This window comes from Hippocampus comes, unplaced genomic scaffold, assembly GCF_001891065.2.
Source record: "Hippocampus comes isolate QL1 unplaced genomic scaffold, H_comes_QL1_v1.1 scaffold48, whole genome shotgun sequence".
Classification (NCBI taxonomy): domain Eukaryota; kingdom Metazoa; phylum Chordata; class Actinopteri; order Syngnathiformes; family Syngnathidae; genus Hippocampus; species Hippocampus comes.
In genome coordinates this window covers 2,287,033-2,306,411 of record NW_017808403.1, presented here as the reverse complement: position 1 = coordinate 2,306,411, position 19,379 = coordinate 2,287,033, and the positions used below count along the sequence as shown (strand labels likewise).

Genomic DNA, 19,379 nt, shown 5'->3' with positions numbered 1-19,379 from the left:
AAATAAAAGGCGTTTCAACCGCGCCGCCGCAGGCCGCGCTTACTCTTCTTCTTCTTCTTGGCCGGTCGCCCGCGCTTGTTCTTCTTGACGCGGCCGGAGCTGTCGGAGCGAACCGAGGAGCTGTGGACGCTGGAGTCCTCCTGCTCTGACTCGTCTTCGTCCAGGTCGTCGCTCTGGCGGAGACACGCGCGAGGTTAAGCACACCCGCGAGCGTCACCTGCGCAGACGCCGCGCTGGTACTCACGGAGCAGCTCTTCTTCCTCTTGGCGCACACTGGGGAAAGTTTGAGACGAATGGGGGCCATCTTTTTCGCCTTGGCGACAGCCAAAGCCTTTTTCTTGTCAGAGACTCGAGGACTTTTACCGCGCTTCTTGTAACCTGGCCCTGCACAACCAAAACTTTTGAACCCCGTTTATTTTCTCTCGACGTCAACGGGGTGGGGTAGGGGGGGTGAAACAGGACCCAAGACTGACCTTTGCCTTCTTTCGTCTTCGCCTTCCGGATGGGTGGCGGTTGCGGCGCGGAAGGCAGAGGCGCGGGCGAGGTGGTCGCCGCGGAGACCTGCTCGGCGACAGCGATGGCAGCCGCGGCCGCAGCCGCCGCCACTGCGGCGGCGTTGCCTTTGAAGGGGTTGTTGAAACTGAACTCCCGCCACTTGGCACCCAGGATGGTCATCATCTTAGACATCGGAATCTTGGGATTCTTCTTGGCGATCATGGGCCTGGCGGAGGTGGAAATCGGAATTTGCCAAGTGGTGCGAGCTGCACTGAAAGGGAGGAATGAAGAGGGTCGCAGTTCCTCAAGAGTCATACCTCATATACTGACTGAAGGCCTTGTAGTTGGTAAGCTCCCTGTAGTCTTCCTCGGTGAAGGTATGATCAACATCCTCCAAACCCCACTCCTTTGCAAGCTGGGCTGAGGTCTTCTGCTCCACGGGCTGCTGAGAAGCAACCGGCAGCCACACAAGTATGACCATCGGAACCAGAATTACAAACCCAATCAATTCCCAAACATTAACTGAATGCCGTTAAAAGAAAAGGTGGCGTAACACAGTGGGGAATATGACCTTGTCCCAACTCTTTTGGAACGTGTCGCAGCCATAACATTTTTAAAACGGAATGATAATTGGCTAAAAAACAATAAAATGTATGAATTGAACATTAACTATCTTGTCTCTGTAGTCTAGTCAATTAAACATTTGCAAATGGATGCATTCCGTTTTTATTTCTGTTCAACAGAACGTCCCAACTTCAATGGAATTGGGTCTGGATTCCATATTGTAAGAGTTAGCATCTATTTTTCAGCTATCTGTCTTTTACTTTACCCTCGTGGTCTCCTCTTGGCTGCTGTCTCGCTCCTCATCGTCTTTTTTCTTCCTCTTGGTTTTCTTCTCCTTCTTCTCTTTGTGCTTCTTTCTCTTCTTCTTCTCGCCAGAGCCATAGCCGCTGGCGACGCTGTCCGAGTGGTCACCGAAGTCTCTGTCCCGCGCTGAGTCGCGCTCTACATCGCTGTCCTGAGCAGACGATAAAACGGTGAGGAGCGGCTCGTGAGATCAAGCACAGTCAGCACAGGCGCGGTCCGACGTACGATCTTCTTGCGCTTTTTCACCCTCACGGGTTTCCCCTCTTTGTCCTTCTTCTTGGCGTCCTTCTTCTTCTTTGGCCGTCCTTTCTTTCTACACGGGACCTCCCTGTCAGATGTGTACGCCTCTTCTTCTAGGGGGAAAGACACTCGTCAGAAAGGAACACACTATCCGGATCCACTCGAAATAACTTGCAACAAACACCCTTTCATGGCAACAGCTTCAACGGTCATCCATTTTCTATTGAGCTTGTCGCTGACTTTTGGGTCTGGCATACACCCCAGACTGGTTTCCAGCCTATTGCAGGACACGTATCGACAGACAGCCACACCTCTGGAGAATTTTGAGTCTCCAATGAACCTAATGCTGGCCTTCAAATCTAACGTTTTTCACAGTCTCAAATTAAAAATGGAAACTCCAAAGGGAATTTATTTTGAGAGACACAACATGCTCCCGGGATCTTGATCGTTTACCGGAAATTGGTATACGGTACTCAACTAATTCAGATCAATTTTAGGCTGTTTGATATGATATGTTTACAGCCTGTATGTTTGATATGATTGCAAGTCTTTCCGTCTTGGTGGTGACGTGACACAACCAACAACCAAAAGATGAGCTCTAATAAAACCGGATACTGGAAACTTGGCAAACAATCAAGACAGCAGCATGGATGAAACCGAAACAGTGGCGAAAACGCAACTGCTCCAAAGAACATGGACAGTCCAGAAAGAGGACCGGATAGTAAAGCTGTGGTCAGAACAGCCCAGACTGTTTATTTGTTGAAGCCAAAATTTATTCTGTTTCAATTTTGTAGGTTTCTACACAGACCATGATGTGAAAAAAATGTATTGTAGGGAAAAAAATTCTGAAAGAATCTATTGAAATTCTCATTAACAGCAACATTTCAAAAATTCATCAAATCTCAGTCTGTGACTAAGCTGTAACTAAAAACTCCATAGCTTGTCCTTGAATGTGAACCAGAACAAATTTCACACAAGCAGGAGGAAAACATCAGCTCCACTCAGGAGAGCTGTAGCAGAGATTCGAACCCTGAACCACAGACATGCTAACCACAAGTTCACCGTGCTACCTGGAAACATACAGTTGAACAGTTAGTTGTGACTCGGTGCCATTATTATTTCACCCATTTACTCGGGATGTTGATTTTTGGGTGACGCTTGATCCGAAAAGTATTCCTCAAGGGGGCAAAATGATAACCTGGAACAAAGCACTTGGATCTTCTGCAAGCTAACTCTGGCTAACGTAGTGAAGCTAAATTTTTTAAAAAATGAATAAATACAGAAACTCGAGTCTGATAACTAGCGTTGATTGTGTCTACCTCCAACTCTTTCAGCTCCCCGGATAACCAAGTGAGAACGGCGCGTCGAGGAACGGCCGCTGGGCTCACTCGAGCTCGGGGATTGGTAGGCCCCGCCGGTGGAGCAGCGCGACGCATCGGGGGGTCTCGAACTCGGGCTGTGGAGGTCGCGAGGGGGTTAAGGATCTCGCCGTGGGGAGCTCATTTATCAGCCTGGCACGGCGGCGGGTTCGAGTTTGGCCCAGGCGAATGAATCTTTGTTGTTATAAACATTAGAAAGGCGCGACTTTGCACACATTTCCTTTTGACCGCCGGAAACTTCTCGAACTCATCAGAATTAGACTATCGTGGGAAAAAAAGTGTGAAATAAACATGTTGGGAAGTCACCCGTGAAGCAGCGGCAACTCCATCATGGGAGACGTTCGTGTGTGGATTTCACCCGAATGCGTTTGAACGCATCACGAAATATGTCCTGGAATGCTGTCATTCCTGTGACACGCGTGTCACGGAGTAGGGTGGGGGGGTGAGGAAGATGACACTTTGGCCGTGGACACAAAACTTCCCGAGCAGCCCGAGCTGTTTTAGTGCGCATCACAGTGCTTAAAACGTATTTCCTCCGCCCGATCTGGAGACGTGCGCGATTTGCAATGCAGCTGCCACGACCAGGAGTCCAAACGTCGTTTTCAAAGTGTTGTTTTCATCGGGGACGCCTTCACATACCTGGGGCGGCTGCAGTTTGCCGAGGCGCCGCCGGCGAGTTGATGTCGCTTCTCGCGTCTAAAAACTCTCCGCCGTCGCCGTCGTCTTCTTCCTCAAAATCTCCTCCCTCGGAATGAAGCACCGTGCCCTCGTCTTCCTCACAGGCCCGCGGAGGATAGGACATGATAGTCCTCTCATCGGGATCCCGTCCTTGTGTGCAAAACAAACAGAAAAAACAAAAAGAAATTGTATCGTGCTGTTTATTTAATATTCAAATCGGGGGGGAAAGTGAGGGGGGGCATTTTACACTAGGCAGAGAGCAACAAAGATGGCCGCCCTCTTATATTTATTTTTTAACAACCCCCCTACACACACCCCCCAATAAGAAAAAAAAATCCCCTAACATAAAAAATGGCTGACTATATTATTTCACCCCCCCCCCTTCACCCTGTGCGCCCCCTCCCTCTTCAAAAAGCTCTACAGTCTACATTGTTCCAAGAAAAGGGGGCTGTGCATGCGACTTACATTGTTATTACTTGTTTGTGCCCCCCCACCTCAGCCCTTTCGTACGGAGGCTGTCTGTGCACCCCCTCTTATCCTCAGACTTGTGGTGTCACTTTCTGCATTGCAGAGCAAATCTATCAAGCATGGCCCCCACCATTGGATTAAAAAAAAAAAAAGATTTTTGTGTGTATGTGTGCGTGCGCGTGCGCGCGCTGGGATCAAGAGAGAAAGAAAAAAAGTGGGGGGGGCTGGCAGAGAAAAAAAATCTGCCGCAGCCATGCCCAGACTTACATCAGATTGTATTGCTTAAAAAATTAACTGCTTGTGGTGAGGATTGTAGTCTGTTCGAGGATGAAATGGCAATTGATTAAACGCTAACAATTACTTGGGAAGATAGCAGCCCGATGTGGGGAACTGGGTAAAAAAAAAAATAAAAAAAAGAAACAAAGAAAAGAGAATGAGAAAAAAAATCAGGTGGCCTTCGGTCTTTCTGTCACTGAATGTATTCAGGTGGTCTTTGTAATGAGAGGGGATAAAAAAGCTAACATGCTGGTATGCTGAAACAACCAACATTTTTTAAATTAAATTAGATCAACAAGGAAGGAAAGGAGAGATGAAGGAAGGAAGGAAAGAGTGGAGGATGTTTCAAAAAGAGACACGGAAGAAAGGATGGATGGAAGGAGTAAGAGGCTGATGGTGTAATGAAGTGATGAAGGGTGAAAGGATGGAATGAGAAAGGAGAGATGGGGTTGAAGGATGCATGGATTAAGGGAGTGCCCAGTGACTGACTGGCAACAGTTCAGGGTGTAGTCCAGTTTTCGCCCAAAGTCAGCTGGAATAGACACCACCATGAGTGGAAGAGGCAAGGATGAATGATAGAGTGGAATAGTGAAAGACAGTATGAAAGGAAGGAGGTAAAAAGGATGACATGATAGAAGCAAGGAAAGAAAGATGCAATATAGGATGATGAAAGGAAGCAAGGAGGATGGAAGGAGAATGGCAAAGAAGGAATGACGTATGGAAGGAGGAATGAAAGGAGGGACAATCAAAGGAATAATGGAGGATGGATGGAAGAACAGAAATAATAGTCACGTAAAGAAGATATTAATCGAAGGAAGAAGGAAACAGGGAGGTCAACAGAAGGGTACTTGGAAAAAGAAGGGAGGGATGAAGGCAGGTAAGAAGGAACAGAGGGACGAAGAACAAAACAAGAGAGGAAGGACGCAATGTATCAAAAGATAGAAAGTAAAAAGGAAGGGAGGATGAAAAGGTAAACTAGGATGGAATGATAGGAAGCAAGGGGAAAAAGGATAGAAGGATGCAAGAAGGACGAATGGAAGGATTTAAGGATGCATGAAAAGGAGGAAGGAGTAGAGGCTGCAAGGAAGTGAGGAATGATAGAGGGAATAACAGAAGGGAAGAAGAGAAGCAAGAAAGGAAAGAAGGAAAGAATAGAAAGGAGGAAACAAGGATTATAGGAAAGGAATGAAAGGGAGGAAGGGGGCTCACAACTAGACCACCATGACATGAATTGACGATTTGTAACTGTAGTAAATTCGAGTAGTTAAATTAAGAATAAAATAATGAAGTGGTAAATTCTCATCATGGTGAATAACGTTAAAGACTGTTCAGCTGTTAGAAACGTAACAAAACGTGCTTCGGAAAGGCAAATTAATTCAACAGCCACTTCGTAGTACTTATTATGACCACAGAGAGTCACTGTTGATCAAGTGTTGCGTAGAAAATGTCTGTGACAAATACTTCCGGCGGCAAACCACAGAAGAAGAATGCACAAATGGCAACAATCGAGGAAAACGGACCGTCTACTCATGTATGCTTGTTTTGCCTCTTTACGCGCTTATGGTCATTCTTTTTAAGTTTATAGTTTGGCGTTTAAACCCGAATACGCGTGTCTGCTTCCCGAAAAGCGACACTCGAGCGCTGAGCAATTCTGTCGCTTACGAATTTGCGGTCAGGTTAATGTCAATGCAGACAAATGAATCTTTTAGCATTACGGTTTACATCTCGTCATTGACATCTTCAAGGGCCAAAAAAAAAAAAAAAAAAACTCTTAGCGTGCTGCCATAATGACCGTTAAAAACAGTTGTAAATATTTAGATACAAACGTATGTTCAAGTGAAATAAAACGTAATTGTACTGTACCTCTGGAACAACGTGACGTGTCATCATCCCAGGCTAGGGAGAAACTCCAGCGTCTCTTGAACAAGAACATGAGGATCCGCATGACTGACGGCCGGACCTTGGTGGGCCTTTTCCTCTGCACGGACCGGGACTGTAACATAATCCTCGGGTCGGCCCAGGAGTTCCTCAAATCCAAAGGTGACCACGGTGGCACGCTTGAAGCAAGGTTGCCTGGCAGTTTACTGATTTTTTTTTCCCCTTTCTTCTCCTTCTCTTAAGACACTTTCTCCCAAGGGGAACCCCGAGTTCTGGGCCTGGCCATGATCCCGGGTCACCATGTTGTGTCCATTGAGGCCGAGGCTGACATTCTGGATGACACGCAAGCTTTCGGCGTGAACCACTAGGAAATGAAAGCACTATGAAGAACGGACTTGTGCTTTTGTTTTGGAATTCAATATAATACATTGTTATGTCTTTTCAGTGGAGTCTCAAAGTTCAGAAGAAAACACAGGAATTGAGAACATGGAGCTTTATTGTTTTTGCAGTCAAAAACTCCAGTTATCCCTATAGAAGGAAGAGTTGGGGAAAAAAAAAAATTATACTGCCCTACGATTGGTTGGCAACCAGTCGAGGGTGTTTCCACCTGGGATCGGCTCCAACTTGCTTTTTACGTACAACGCAGTCATCAGTAACATTTTTGTTTTAGGGATCAGTTTCATACAGTTGAGCCCCTGCATGAGATTGGCAACAGAAAATGCAAAAACACAAACAAAACAATCTCAATAAATAACTTATGCTCTCTTTCATAAATTACAGTGTAAATAGTGTGTTCTTTAAGAAATAAGTACAGCGCTACCGTAACTTCGAAGTTTTCCGAGTAAATCGGCCTAACATCCCGCCTCTCACTGTACTTTGAAGCGTCAGTCATATTCCTAAGACACTTTCAGCTTGGCATGAGTTGCAATCACACAGCCTTTGATCAGAAAAGAGTGCTTATGAAAATAAAAGTGCACATTTTGAAATGAGGAAAAAGAGAATACTTGTCACTCAGCATTCGGTTCTCCGTTTGATGACGTCAGTCTTTTGAACAAATTGGTTTAAAAAAAAAAAAAAAAAACAAGAAAAAAAACTCCGAGAGGCAAAACAAAGTGAACTTTGCAGTTTTTAAGTCTGTCAGCCATTTTTGTTTGAACCAAAAAGTCCTCACCGTGACGGCGCACGGTGTCGTCTTTTACTGGAACTTGAAGTGGAAGCTGCCTCCTGACTCGAAGGGGTTGAAGGGAAAAGGCCAGGCGTGGCCGTTGTGTCCGCCGCCCTGCTGCTGTTGGTTCTCCGGATCCAATGGATCCTCGCCTGCGTCAAACTTCTGCCTCATTTCTGAAAACATGAAGAAAAAAAAAAAATCACTTTTGAGTTGCTGATCCAAACTGTCAAGTCTGGACCGGCTGCTTATCCAAACCTCTGGTTCTGCCAGTGTTAATCAAGTCAACTTTGATGAGCTCAAATGAAGTTCTCTTACTCACATGATCCAATTTAATTTACCTTGACGTAATTCCACTCAACTCAATTTAACCCAACTGAATTTAGCTCACCTACACTAATTCAAATGTGTTGTTACGCCGGGTATGCCAATATTAGCATACGAGCCTAAACAACCTGAAAATCAAACTTATGTGACATCGTATGGTGGGGAGGGGGCGTGCACTAGCTCATATTGACAAAACGAGTTTGTGATACAGTGTGATTTTTTATTTTTGTAAGAGGTTTCCTGACCTGGGTCGGTGAGGACCTCCTTGGCCGACGCAATGTCGATGAACTTCTTCTCCGCCTCCTTCTTCTCGTTCTCCGACTGGAAGTTGTCAGGGTGCCACTGCTGTGCCAGCTTCCTGTACGCCTTGATGATCTCCTGCTTGTTGGCCGCCCTGAAAAGAGCACTCCACAAGTCAACCAGTGACCGAAGGGCAAAGAGCAACACAACATTATAAAGGCAGCTATAAATCTGATATCGTTGACTGTAATACAGATTAAATTATTCCATGTGCTTGTAAAAAAAAAAAAAAAAAAAAAAAGGCAATTAAATCAAACAGAAAAAAAATAAATAAATAGAAATTAGGACACACACACCCCCGCCCCCATTCCACCCCCTAAATCGTTCTGCCTGAATGCAAATACGAATGGTTATTTGTGTGTGCTGACATAGTACCGGCTCACTCCAAGGATCTTGTAGTAGTCTCTCTTGCGGGAGAGCTTGAGCAGCTTCCGGGCTCGCTCCAGCCCTTCTCGGATGTCGTTGCTGTCGCCGTCAAACTCCTGCGCCTCCTGGTAGTCCTCCACGGCTGCGGTGGTGGGAAAGAGGGGGAAAAAAAATCCAAGTCAAAGTCAGCGCCGACATGTGGGGGCAGCTAGCTCGCGACTCAGCGGTGGGGGCCTACCTTTCTCGTAGTCCTGGTTGAGGATGAAGGCCTCGGCGCGGTCGCGCAGGATTTTGGCGTTGCGCGGGTCTCTCTGGTGCGCCTCGGAGCACACGTCGATGGCGTCCGTGGCTGACTTGAGCTGGAAAATGACCAGGTCTCTGACTTAGCCCTACCGCCTTATTTAACTTCACTCAATTTCATTCCATTTACTGTAACGATGATTGATGTAACGCAATAGAATTCAACTCAACTCTTAACAGAACCAACTCGACTTCACTAAATTTTATCTGAACTACCCTTGATTTAACCAAACGCAATTTAACTCCACCAAACATAATCCAACTCAAATGAACTTCCTTTAACAAAGTCAATTACATTTTGATTAGCTCAAATGAGCTTATTTTAAATCAACTTTCCCAACTCAATTTAACTTGACTCCAGTCAACGGAATTTAGTTAAGCTGTAGAAAACCCATCATTTTTTTAAAACTAATTCATCAATTGATTTAACAAACTAACGAAAGCACAACAAATACATAAATAAAACAACCTAGGTTACAGTGAGGCAAATAAGTATTTGACCATCCTGCCATTTTGCTCAGTGACAGCCCCAAAACATGACAGATCTCGAGAAGATCTGTGTGGCGGATTGCGCCACAGTCCCTGTGGCGCTGTGTGCAAACCTGGTCAAGAACCACAGGAAAGGTTTGACCAGACCAAATATTGACATTGATTTGTCACTCACAGTGGACTCCTCCATAATTTCAATGCGGGACCACTCGCAAAATTATCAAATAACCTCACTGTAGAGCAAGACAGCGTCTCACCTTGACGAGACAGAAGCAGATCCGCTCCTTGGCTAGGTTGGTGTAGTGTGGCACATGTGGCTCCGCCTTCATCACACCCTCATACTTCTCAATGGCGTCCTGGCACCTAAAGGTGAGCGCAAGGTCTGAATGAAGCAAAGCCTCGGGGGTGAGAAGCGCCTTGGTACCCCACCTTTCCCCCTGGATGAGCTCCTCAGCCGAGTCCAACTGCTTGCTGAGCTTCTTCACTTGCTTGTAATGGCCCAGGCAATCCTTGTCGTCCTGGTCCAGCTTCAGACACTCTCGGACTTGGCTGCGCACAAGGTAAGAAGAACATGTGTGGGCTGGATAGTAGATGAGAGATCAATGTGAGGGTGTGGGGGACAGACTCACTTAAGAGACTCATGGTGCTCCCCCAGGCTGTAATGCAGCAGGCTGAGCTTGAGGAATGCGGCGCGGTTGTCGTTGCGCAACCGGGTGGTGGGCGCCAGGTCCTGGATGGCCTTCTGCGGGTCCCCGGTGCGGAGGTAGCAGTCGGCGCGGAGCTCCCGCATCTCGGGATCCCAAGGCGAGATCTAGCGTGGAGATTGAGAATTATCCTAACGAATAAACGGTCAAGCCTAAGATAAGTAAGCATATTCAGAATGGGTGAGTGGGGGTGAGCCCAACCTAATTCGGAACCCTGTTTTCACCGTACCTCAATGACTCGCTCCAGCGCCAAGATGGCGCCGCCGTAGTTGCCCTGGTGGTATGCGGCCCGGGCGTCCTCTTGCAGCTCCTCCAGGTCTTCGGCTTTCGCCAGTTGCTCCAATGCGTCCGCGTGATCCGGAGATGGCCGGAGCTGTCGAGCGAGAAAAACAAGAGAGGTACAAAAACTGCCTCTATTGAAGCCAGGACAAAAACCTGGTCCGGTGCTCACCACAGCTTCAAAGTCGTCGTGGGCCTCCTGCGCATTGCCTTGTTTCAGAAGGATGTTCCCCCTCTGCATCCGGGCCTGGGAATGCACAAAAAGACATTCAGGAAAGAAGTCATGCGACATGAGGCGAGGCGGACTTCATTATTATTTCTTACGGCGAGGAAGTCGGGCTTGAGCTGGATGGCCCTGGTCAGGTCGGGGAGGGCAGATCGCGACCTGCCCATGGCCAAGAACACGGCGGCGCGTTTGTAGTACGTCAGGTAGTTTTTCGAATCCACATCTGGACACACAAAGATATGCCAACTTCAAGTCTCACGTTTGGCATTTTATCAATTATTATTATCCATTTCACATCAGTTGAAATGCAATAAATTCACCTCAAATTCAACATTTCTAAGTGTATTTAAACCATTCTAAATGTTCACATTCCAATTTTTTTTCGAAGACTCTTGCTTTGGACTTCAATGAGTGATTATGTTGAGCTTACCCACAGCAGAGTGGTAATGGGACAAGGCTTCAGCCAGCTGACCGGCTGCCAAAAGTTTGCGGCCCATTTCCAAGTGATACTCAATCTCGCCTCGAGTTGCCCCCAAGACGCCTAGAACACAACATGGTCGTCTTTGAAAAGAAAAAAAACAAACACAAAAAAACAATCCAACAAGTTACCAGGGCGACCTGCACCGCCTTACCGTCCAGCTGTAGGTCCATGATGACAGAGAGCAGGGACAAGGAACACAGGACCCCGCTGAGTCCAGTTAGGCGTCCCCAATCCATACTGGCGATGGTTTAGTAACACACGAAACTCAAAGTCGAACTCTTTAAGACGCCATTCTGCAGTTGAAGCTTCTTCTCCTCGTAGGAGACAACAAGCCGAGAACAGTACATTTACGCTCCGTCTGTGCTTAAGTTCCGTATGGAAAACACCACTCGGGTTCCAAAGGTTCCCCCAAGAATCATAGCGCTTTTAACGCAAAGTTACGCATAAAACAATTAAAAAAATAAAAATGAAAAATAAATCCAACTTATAAGTGTTTTTCAGTAGACCAAAGAACGGCTATAACTCATAAATCCACGGGAAAATAATTCATATAGCTTTTCATGTGATATTTGGCGACCCCGCCCTCCACGCCGACCCCTCAACATAATTGGTCCATGCGCCAGCACATCCGCATCCGGTTCGGGACGCGGCCTTTTCTCATTGGACGTTGCGGTCACGCTTTAAAAAAAAATAACAAAAGGCATTTTCTATTCCAGAAAGTAAAAGTTAACAGAGAAATGTCAAATGCGATTGTTGTCCATCAAAACGTTCAACTCGACAAAAATTCCTTGCTTCTGTTCATTTATTGGTGATATATTTGGATTTGCTTTTGGATGACCGAAATGATAAAATGACTCAAAACCCAAACCACAGTGTTCAACATGGAAAGAACGTTTATTGTGCATAATTGTAACAAATAAAAAAAATGTACAAAAAAATCGAAAATCAAATCAACAGATATCCATTGCATAGTAAGTACATGTGAATATTTGACATAAATAACCTCACAGAAAATGGAGTACAAAATGTCACAAAACAATGCTTCGTCGTCGTATTTGACTAGAAAACATAATCATGAGTATAAAAACATAGATTCCATTCAAACGTACGCATTCCGCCCATATGTGCTGGCAGCCACACTTCTGGTCCGGGCCGGTCCAGAATAAACGGTACCTCTGCTTTGATGAGGCAAAGGACTACAGAATGAAGAAACAAAAAGGTTAAGATGAAATCAAATGACTTTCTGGTACAGAAGAGGGAGGGCATCACTTACTACTTTTCCTGCGAGCCCATCCTGCAGGAGCACATAAGGCACGCCCCCCCGGCGATGGCGAGCATGGCCGAGCACCACCCGATGTAAAGCCCCTCACCGATTTCGTACCTGCGATGGCAGAAACACAAAGTCAGGGCGCCTGTCCCCCCCCCCCCCCCCCCCAAACGTGCTGGGTCATCCGTACTTGGTACCGGGAAAGAATGGGTCAAAGAATTCCTGGGTGATGTTGAAGGCGTACCAGGACACTGCCACCATTGTGCACAAACCTATTAAAAATAAGTAACAATGTATCAAAAACCCTTTGAGAAGACATTCAATATACATGACTATTGAGGACACTGATGATGGAAAAAGACTCGGAATTTGTACACAAATTGCATCCGCTATTTTTTTCATATTTTGATGAGGCGCTTCAACAATTTTCAAAGTCAAAATGTTCCGCTCAATCAGGACATTAGGCTTTTTTTTTTTTTTTTTTTAAAACCTTCTCAGAATTCTTACTGGTACCATCATTAAGAACAATAATTGAAATTCATCAAGAAAAGTTATAATTGTACCTCAAATTTCACATTTCTCAACTGCTTCAAACCGTTCTTATGTCAAAATATTCCAGAGAATTTAAGTTTATGGCAAAATTGAAGAAATTCACCTCAAACTCAACGATTTGATTCAAACGTATTTCACATAAAAAAAGAAAAAAAAATTAATATGTACCGTCTCTAATGTCGATATTTTTTTTTTCTCCAATTCTACTTCTAGACTACAGCAGTTCAGCATCAGCTTTTCAGTATTTCAGGCAATTTCTACACAACAATGTCCCCATTGTGCAAAAAACTCATTTTGTCAAATTAATCATTAAGGAGACAACGGCTGCCAAACAAGTCCAAAGTTTGACAGGAAGAATTGATTTTTATAAGTTGTAAAGCGCGTCTTTTATTGTCCTTTAGGTGCTTTATAGCAGCCGTGCCTAACGATGGCGTTTTTTTTTTTCCCCTTTCCACGCCGCTCACCTTGAAGCAGCGATTCCCAGTCACGGATCATTGGGGCAAATGATTCAATTTCACTGAATTGGCGCAAAAATAAAGAAATGAGACGTTTATAATAGCCTATGGATGCCAGCGAAACATTACTTTCGGCTAAATGAAGCTCATCAACTCACTTTAACTGGGTTCGTTGATGGCGCCAGGAGTTAATGACGATGGAAACTTTCCAACTTGTAAATTTCTGGAGTTTTGAAAACCGATTCATATCTTCGGCCCCAAAATCCAGACGTGAAACCACAAGTCATGAATATAGGTACAGTACCAGTACAAGTATTTACTCTTGAGTACTGATAGCGCGAGTACTTTTAAAACCCAACATTTAATTTAACACAAGGACAGATAATTGTGAACTGACACATGACTCACTAAAGCGTCAAATTATCGCAGTGTTGCGACAACTACTGGCAAGGAGGACTCAATGTCGGATTCTTTTGCCCCAAGTATCGATGGCTGGGATGGGCGGCCTTCGCGAATACTCGATAGATCAAAATCGGTACACGCTCATTCCCAGCCAAAAGATTTTTGCAATGTCAAATATGCACAGAGGCTCCAGCAATTCACTAAGTTGGTGGGCTCCCCCTAGTGGCCAAAAAGAAGTCTGGAGTAAGTTTGTGAATACATCTCCCTCCCATGGCATCCTTACAACCAAACGCACGTGAGCACAAACCCGCACTCTCCGCTCCGGTGCTATGCCTGGGGGGAGTGGGGAGCAAAGATTGGTGGGGTCTTGACAATGAATGTTTGCAATAAATTGAAAAGAGAGATTTTCAAAATCAAACCTCAGTCTCAGTGTATTTTATTTTGAGGTAGTACTTGGTATAAGTATTGAGAGGCACGGCCCCACCTTGAAGCACGAAAAGCACGCCGGCGGCACCCGCGATGCGACCCTTGAGCACGTAGTTGTCGCCGGCCGCCTTGGAGCACTGCACGCCCACTAGCGCCGCCACCAGGCCGAAGGCGCCCATCACCACCGATGTGATCATGAGGGCACGGGACGCCTGGATGTAACCTGGGAGGGGGACGGCGACATCACAAGGTTACCCGATCTTTGCAAAAGAAAAACATTCATTCATTCATTCGCCAGGTCTGACTTACCATTCAAAGCGAGCAGTGACGGGAATTCCCGGCAGTTGTGGACGCCGGTGGAGTCGGTGGCGCAGGACATCCAGAGGTTCTCGTAGATGGTGGACGTGGTGATGACGTTGCCGTCCACCGTGGACGTCTTCCAGTAGCGATTGGGTAGCGCCACCCCGACCATCACCCAGCCCAGGAAGCCCAGAAACAACGCCACCACTTCCACAATCGGATCCATGATTCAACCCCTCCCACCCCGCCCACCCTCAAGCTCCAAAAGCGACGAGCAGCGAGCGACGTCCGGATGTCGGCGAGGCCAATCCAAGCATCGGCTGCGATGGCTTGGAGGAGAAGTATGAACGCTCGCCAAAGACATGCATTTATATCACCTGCTCTCTCCGCCCACTTCCACACACGCACGCACGCAAATCCGCTACCACTTAACACCCTGAAACGTAGCAGGTGTTTATCAGCTCACGCCGAGTCCAATGGTCACACGAGCAAGAGCATAAACTATGCCCCCCTTTTTTGGAGGGGGGTGGGGTCAGATGGGAAAATAAAAAAAATAAATAAATAAAAAAATAAAAAATATGAGCAACAAAAACAGATTTAAAAAAACAACAACAAATCATCCACTCTTATTGAATCTAAATCTAAAAAGTAAAATTGTGAAAAGAAAAATCTATCCATTATCATGTCAATGATTTATTATTTATTATCATGTCTGTTTTGTACCTTATGGCAAACGAAATTTTCCACTGGTTTAAATATAAAATGATGCGATTGTTTTTAAACGAAAAATTAGATTCTTTCATTTAAAATAATGCTAATTCTAATATATATATATAGATATATATATATATCTATATATATATATTCCTATATATACATATATATTTAAAAATTATAGAGCTATAATTTTTTTTCCCCAAACAAAGGTAGTCGACGCTGCTTCGCAAACAGCTCTGGGCATAAATATTCACGATGGGGCAGGACGCACTTGCAAGTGATTTTGGGATGATGAACGCATGACACTTGAAGGACACGAATCAAGAGATCCGCTGTCACTGTGTTAGTTTAGATCAAGTCAGGCGCTCTTCAAAATAATTTTTAGGCGACCATGTGGGGATCTGCTTTTGTTTTTGTCGCAAAGGGTGTCACCTTGGTGAACTATTGGTGCCCTCCCTCACGCTATCAGCCAGCTCATTAATCGTGACATACAAACACAGGAGGCATGTTGGGCAAGCCGAGACCTTTGTGATGGCATTCTTTCCCACTCCTCAATTTCAGCAAAAGTGCAGGGGAGAGGAAACTCACACCAAAGCCCACAATGTGACACAGAGCTGTAAAATATCTAAAATGACTTCAATGAAATTTTTACACACACACACACACACACACACACACACACACACACACACACACACACACACACACAATTCAATGTGGCACTTGAATGGAAATAGTAACACAAATCTCAAATCCAAACAAATCCCTCCATGCATTATCTGAGCCGCTTTATCCTCATGAGGGTCAAGGGCGTGCTGGAGCCCATCCCAGCCGTCTTCGGGCAGTAGGGGGTGCACACCCCGAACTGGTCGCCAGCCAATCGCAGGGCACACAGAGACCAACAACCAATCACACCAAGGGACAATTTCGAGTGTTCCATTAATGTGCCGTCCATGTTTTTGGAATGTGGGAGGAAACTGGAGTACCCGGAGAAAAGCCACGGTGAGAACATGCAAACTCCACACAGGAAGGCCGGAGCCGGAATAGAACACTGCACCTCTCGTACTGCGAGGCGAACATGCTAACCAGTCTCCAACCGTGCCACCTGGAAAGAAGCCATGCAAACTAATTTTTGTTTTTAAATTACCTGATAAATAATCCACATTAAATACTGCTGTGATTTTTTTTTCCCCAGTTAAGTTTATCATGGTAACCCTCACAAGTGTGATTTAATGGACACACACAAAATAGTTTTATGACGGCAAATTATTCGTTAGTCCCTTGGGAGTTTCGGTGCGAGTTAATGAGTAACACACCACGAGGCTGATAACCACACACACAGACACACGCACGCACGCACGCACGCACGCACGCACACACACACACACGCACACACACACACACACACACACACACACACACACACACAAAATGGCGCTGTAAAACGACGTTGACAAATTTGATTTCATCTTTGAGTCAAGACGATTACAAGGTCAGCCAACTAGGCCAAGTTGTATTTTTCTTTCTGACATGTTTTTTCCTGTTGCTGTCAACGGCGGCACGTTACGATCACGATGTACTCTGCGGGAACGACGTGCAACGCTACCGATAAGGACGGAATTGTTTGATGAGAACAGGTGACTCAAGTCAACACTTTCCTTCTTTTTTTTTTTTTTTTCTCTTTTATTGACGATCCGGGGAAAACAAGCTTGTTAAAGTCGGGACATTTGACAGAACATTCCCTTTTCAGTGGATTAGCATTAAAATAAATTGGATGATAAATAAAAGGCGTGGCTTGATGCTTGTTTTGTTATGTACACAGGCGGAAGCTGGCGATCAATGGTCAATGTAAATGCAAATGAGAATACATCAATCAATGGCAGTCCAGCAAAAAAAAAAAAAAAAAAAAAAAAAAGAGAAAGGAAAAAGTTTGGGGTTAAAACTTGGGCCCTCGCTTGGCCACAGCCAGGCCGATGAGCCCGGCTAAACCGGCCACGCCAAGACCGATTCCCCCTACGATCGCCATGCCGACCAAGCCATCTAGGAAACAGGATGGGGTCAACGAGCGGCTGTGCAAAGGCACTCACAAAAGGCACACACTCACTGGCTCATATTTGCACCAACTCTAAATCTCACGTGCCCAAAAAATAAATAAATACAAAATTCCCATATTCTCGCTTGCGCATAACACTCTCACAAATGCCACTCAAACTCACATACACGCACTCACTTAAAAACACACAACTGCCATCAGCTGCTCAAACTCACACACGCAGACTCTTGTACACTCTCACTTACACCGTCAAGCGAACTCAGGCGCACAATCGCAAACATTCTCACCCAGCCACCAACTCACACTCACCTGCAGTGTCACAATCTCACTCACATCCATTAAAACTCACCCAAACGCTCACTCGCACGCTCTTACTCTCACACTCATACTTGCCATCTCATTTGCAATTGCACCCACTAAAACGCAAACATGCTCTCACTCGCTCGCTCACTCATTTATTCACATGCCCTAACTCTAACTCGCACTAACTACACGTACACTCAGGCCCGCATCGCCGTATACTCACACACTCACTCATTTGCATACTCACGCTCACTCCCTCAGGTCCACTCACTCACACTCCCTCTGTTAGAACATAGTCACTATCTTAATCACGCAAAACCACACTCACACTCCATCCCCTCAAACGGGTCAATTTCACCTTTTTTCAAAGCCTTGTCGATAAGCGCCTGCAACTCCAGCGCCTGCTTGTTGCCCGGCTCGTTCCTCAGGAGGATGCGGATGTACTTCAGGGCTTCTTCGTACTCCTACACGCAGAGATGCACAATGTTCATTACTTTTGCTCACTCCTTTATTTACTCGTGTACATGTTCCAAGAGAACATGACTGATGTGGTCGAGCTTTTCACCTTCAGTCGATAGTTGGCAACAGCAAGGTAGAAGAAGAAGTCGCGCGTGTCGTCCTTTGAGGCTTTCTGGACAAGTTCTTGAGCAAAACAACCCGCGAAATGTGAAAGGAACGCGATGGAAACGAGACAGAACCCATGTGGTTGGCAACACTCACCCTCCAACAACGCAATTCCTTTCTTGATGTCGTCGGTGTATTTGCTCCTGATCAGACACCAAGCGTATTCAAACTTAGTCTCTTTGGAAACGGCTCCCTTTGCCAGCTCATTGTTGTATTTCTTCTCAAATTTCTGAAAAAAATTAATACAATGAAGGAGTGAGCCACTAGATTCAGGCGCAATTTACACATGATCAAAACGGTTTTGCAGCTGCCTCAAATTGAGCCAGGAAAAAAGATGCAGTCAGGAAACTCAACTCAACTGTATTTATAGAGCACTTTCAAACAGCCATCGCTGCATACAAAGTGCTGTACATGGAGCAACTAACATATATACAACAATAAAGCAATAAATCAGTAACAAAGAAGGCAGTAGGCACCAAACAGTAAAACTAAGATCAAAAGTGAGTCATGCTGAGTCAATTGCCAAAGAATGCAAGTGAGTTTTGAGGCGGGTTTAAAGATGATATTTTTAGTCATTTTAGGGAAATCCAATAATCTGTCAGATATTCATTTTAAAAGATGATGCTATAAAATTAAGATACTCGATTTGAAACATATATAGAGATACGAGTTTGTTGGATGGAAGTGTCGATCAAAGACACAGTGTTAACAGGCCAGTCAAAGTTTTAAAAGGAACCTTAGCATTAGCTACCTATGTGACGTGACAAATTACTCGCCGTGAAATTAAAACTATTCGCCTACGGCTGGGTCAAAAGGGGGTTCCACGCACGTCTGTAAATCGGATTGCTAGCTGTCGAACGACGAGATGGGGGTGGGTAAAAAGTGTCTTAATAACAAAGGGGGAACTTACTAGAAGGTCTTCGGGAGCCACTACATCGCTCAACACGGCCTCCATGTTTGCGGAAATAGGACGCAGACATCACGCCTTTCTTTAGAAACGTCACCTGGGACGTCAGCATGAAGCCACAGTGGATAGGAAAAAAAATAAAGTACGAATAAAACTATAAATACATAGACTGTATTGTATTGAGTTTATTTATTTGTATTATTTATGAAATAATTAAATACGTCGGTCAAACGTACTCACTGTTGGCTTATATGGAACATCTGACCACGCCCATCTTTAGTCACGTTTCGTGTGATGTCAAGCCAGGCGAAGGCGAAACGGGAAAAATATTTTCATGTTAAAGATTCTATATAAATATACATATATATTTACATATATATGTATACACACACACACACACACACACACACACACACACACACACACACAGTATATAAGAACTAAAAGAAAATAAG

At 45.2% G+C, this 19,379-nt stretch overlaps 5 protein-coding genes across 9 annotated transcripts in view; 1 reads left to right on the top strand and 4 right to left on the bottom strand.

The window, feature by feature from the left end:
- Positions 1 to 6,342, bottom strand: part of chd3 (chromodomain helicase DNA binding protein 3) — a 31,178-nt gene extending 24,836 nt beyond the window's left edge. Inside the window, exons 1-8 of one of the 3 annotated variants that reach the window (XM_019858411.1) lie at positions 6,267 to 6,342; positions 3,621 to 3,809; positions 1,588 to 1,715; positions 1,325 to 1,513; positions 813 to 940; positions 474 to 721; positions 245 to 384; positions 44 to 173 (exon numbers count right to left, since the gene is read on the bottom strand). In XM_019858411.1, the coding sequence (XP_019713970.1) occupies positions 44 to 173; positions 245 to 384; positions 474 to 721; positions 813 to 940; positions 1,325 to 1,513; positions 1,588 to 1,715; positions 3,621 to 3,809; positions 6,267 to 6,336 (1,222 nt within the window). In that variant the 5' untranslated portion in view covers positions 6,337 to 6,342. The remainder of the gene's footprint in view (positions 1 to 43; positions 174 to 244; positions 385 to 473; positions 722 to 812; positions 941 to 1,324; positions 1,514 to 1,587; positions 1,716 to 3,620; positions 3,810 to 6,266) is intronic. The other 2 variants (XM_019858412.1, XM_019858413.1) reach the window with 2 other exon arrangements.
- On the top strand, positions 5,832 to 7,270 carry naa38 (N-alpha-acetyltransferase 38, NatC auxiliary subunit). 2 transcript variants are annotated; one of them, XM_019858418.1, is made up of 3 exons: positions 5,832 to 5,934; positions 6,299 to 6,443; positions 6,525 to 7,270. In XM_019858418.1, exons 1-3 carry the CDS (start codon positions 5,848 to 5,850, stop codon positions 6,647 to 6,649), a joined length of 357 nt encoding a protein of 118 aa, XP_019713977.1. In that variant the 5' UTR covers positions 5,832 to 5,847; the 3' UTR covers positions 6,650 to 7,270. The 2 variants fall into 2 exon arrangements, with proteins under 2 accessions (XP_019713977.1, XP_019713976.1); XM_019858417.1 differs by lacking the exon at positions 5,832 to 5,934 and adding an exon at positions 5,941 to 6,074.
- dnajc3b (DnaJ (Hsp40) homolog, subfamily C, member 3b) lies at positions 6,763 to 11,330 on the bottom strand. Of its 2 annotated transcripts, XM_019858415.1 has the most exons (12): positions 11,070 to 11,324; positions 10,868 to 10,978; positions 10,536 to 10,660; positions 10,384 to 10,458; positions 10,162 to 10,305; positions 9,858 to 10,039; positions 9,658 to 9,777; positions 9,486 to 9,591; positions 8,678 to 8,798; positions 8,449 to 8,581; positions 8,019 to 8,167; positions 6,763 to 7,622 (listed from the first exon to the last, which is right to left on the bottom strand). In XM_019858415.1, exons 1-12 carry the CDS (start codon positions 11,152 to 11,154, stop codon positions 7,477 to 7,479), a joined length of 1,497 nt encoding a protein of 498 aa, XP_019713974.1. In that variant the 5' UTR covers positions 11,155 to 11,324; the 3' UTR covers positions 6,763 to 7,476. The 2 variants fall into 2 exon arrangements, with proteins under 2 accessions (XP_019713974.1, XP_019713973.1); XM_019858414.1 differs by having other exon boundaries at positions 10,162 to 10,458; positions 11,070 to 11,330.
- Positions 11,331 to 11,793: 463 nt separating this feature from the next.
- Positions 11,794 to 14,912, bottom strand: cldn15a (claudin 15a). The gene is made up of 5 exons (XM_019858575.1): positions 14,330 to 14,912; positions 14,079 to 14,243; positions 12,376 to 12,457; positions 12,192 to 12,299; positions 11,794 to 12,114 (listed from the first exon to the last, which is right to left on the bottom strand). Exons 1-5 carry the CDS (start codon positions 14,544 to 14,546, stop codon positions 12,018 to 12,020), a joined length of 669 nt encoding a protein of 222 aa, XP_019714134.1. The 5' UTR covers positions 14,547 to 14,912; the 3' UTR covers positions 11,794 to 12,017.
- A 1,787-nt stretch (positions 14,913 to 16,699) lies between these two features.
- fis1 (fission, mitochondrial 1) lies at positions 16,700 to 19,021 on the bottom strand. Its single transcript, XM_019858571.1, has 5 exons — positions 18,928 to 19,021; positions 18,114 to 18,246; positions 17,959 to 18,035; positions 17,752 to 17,857; positions 16,700 to 17,077 (listed from the first exon to the last, which is right to left on the bottom strand). The coding sequence occupies exons 1-5, from the start codon at positions 18,970 to 18,972 to the stop codon at positions 16,974 to 16,976; spliced, it is 465 nt and encodes a 154-aa protein (XP_019714130.1). The 5' UTR covers positions 18,973 to 19,021; the 3' UTR covers positions 16,700 to 16,973.
- Positions 19,022 to 19,379: the final 358 nt, after the last annotated feature.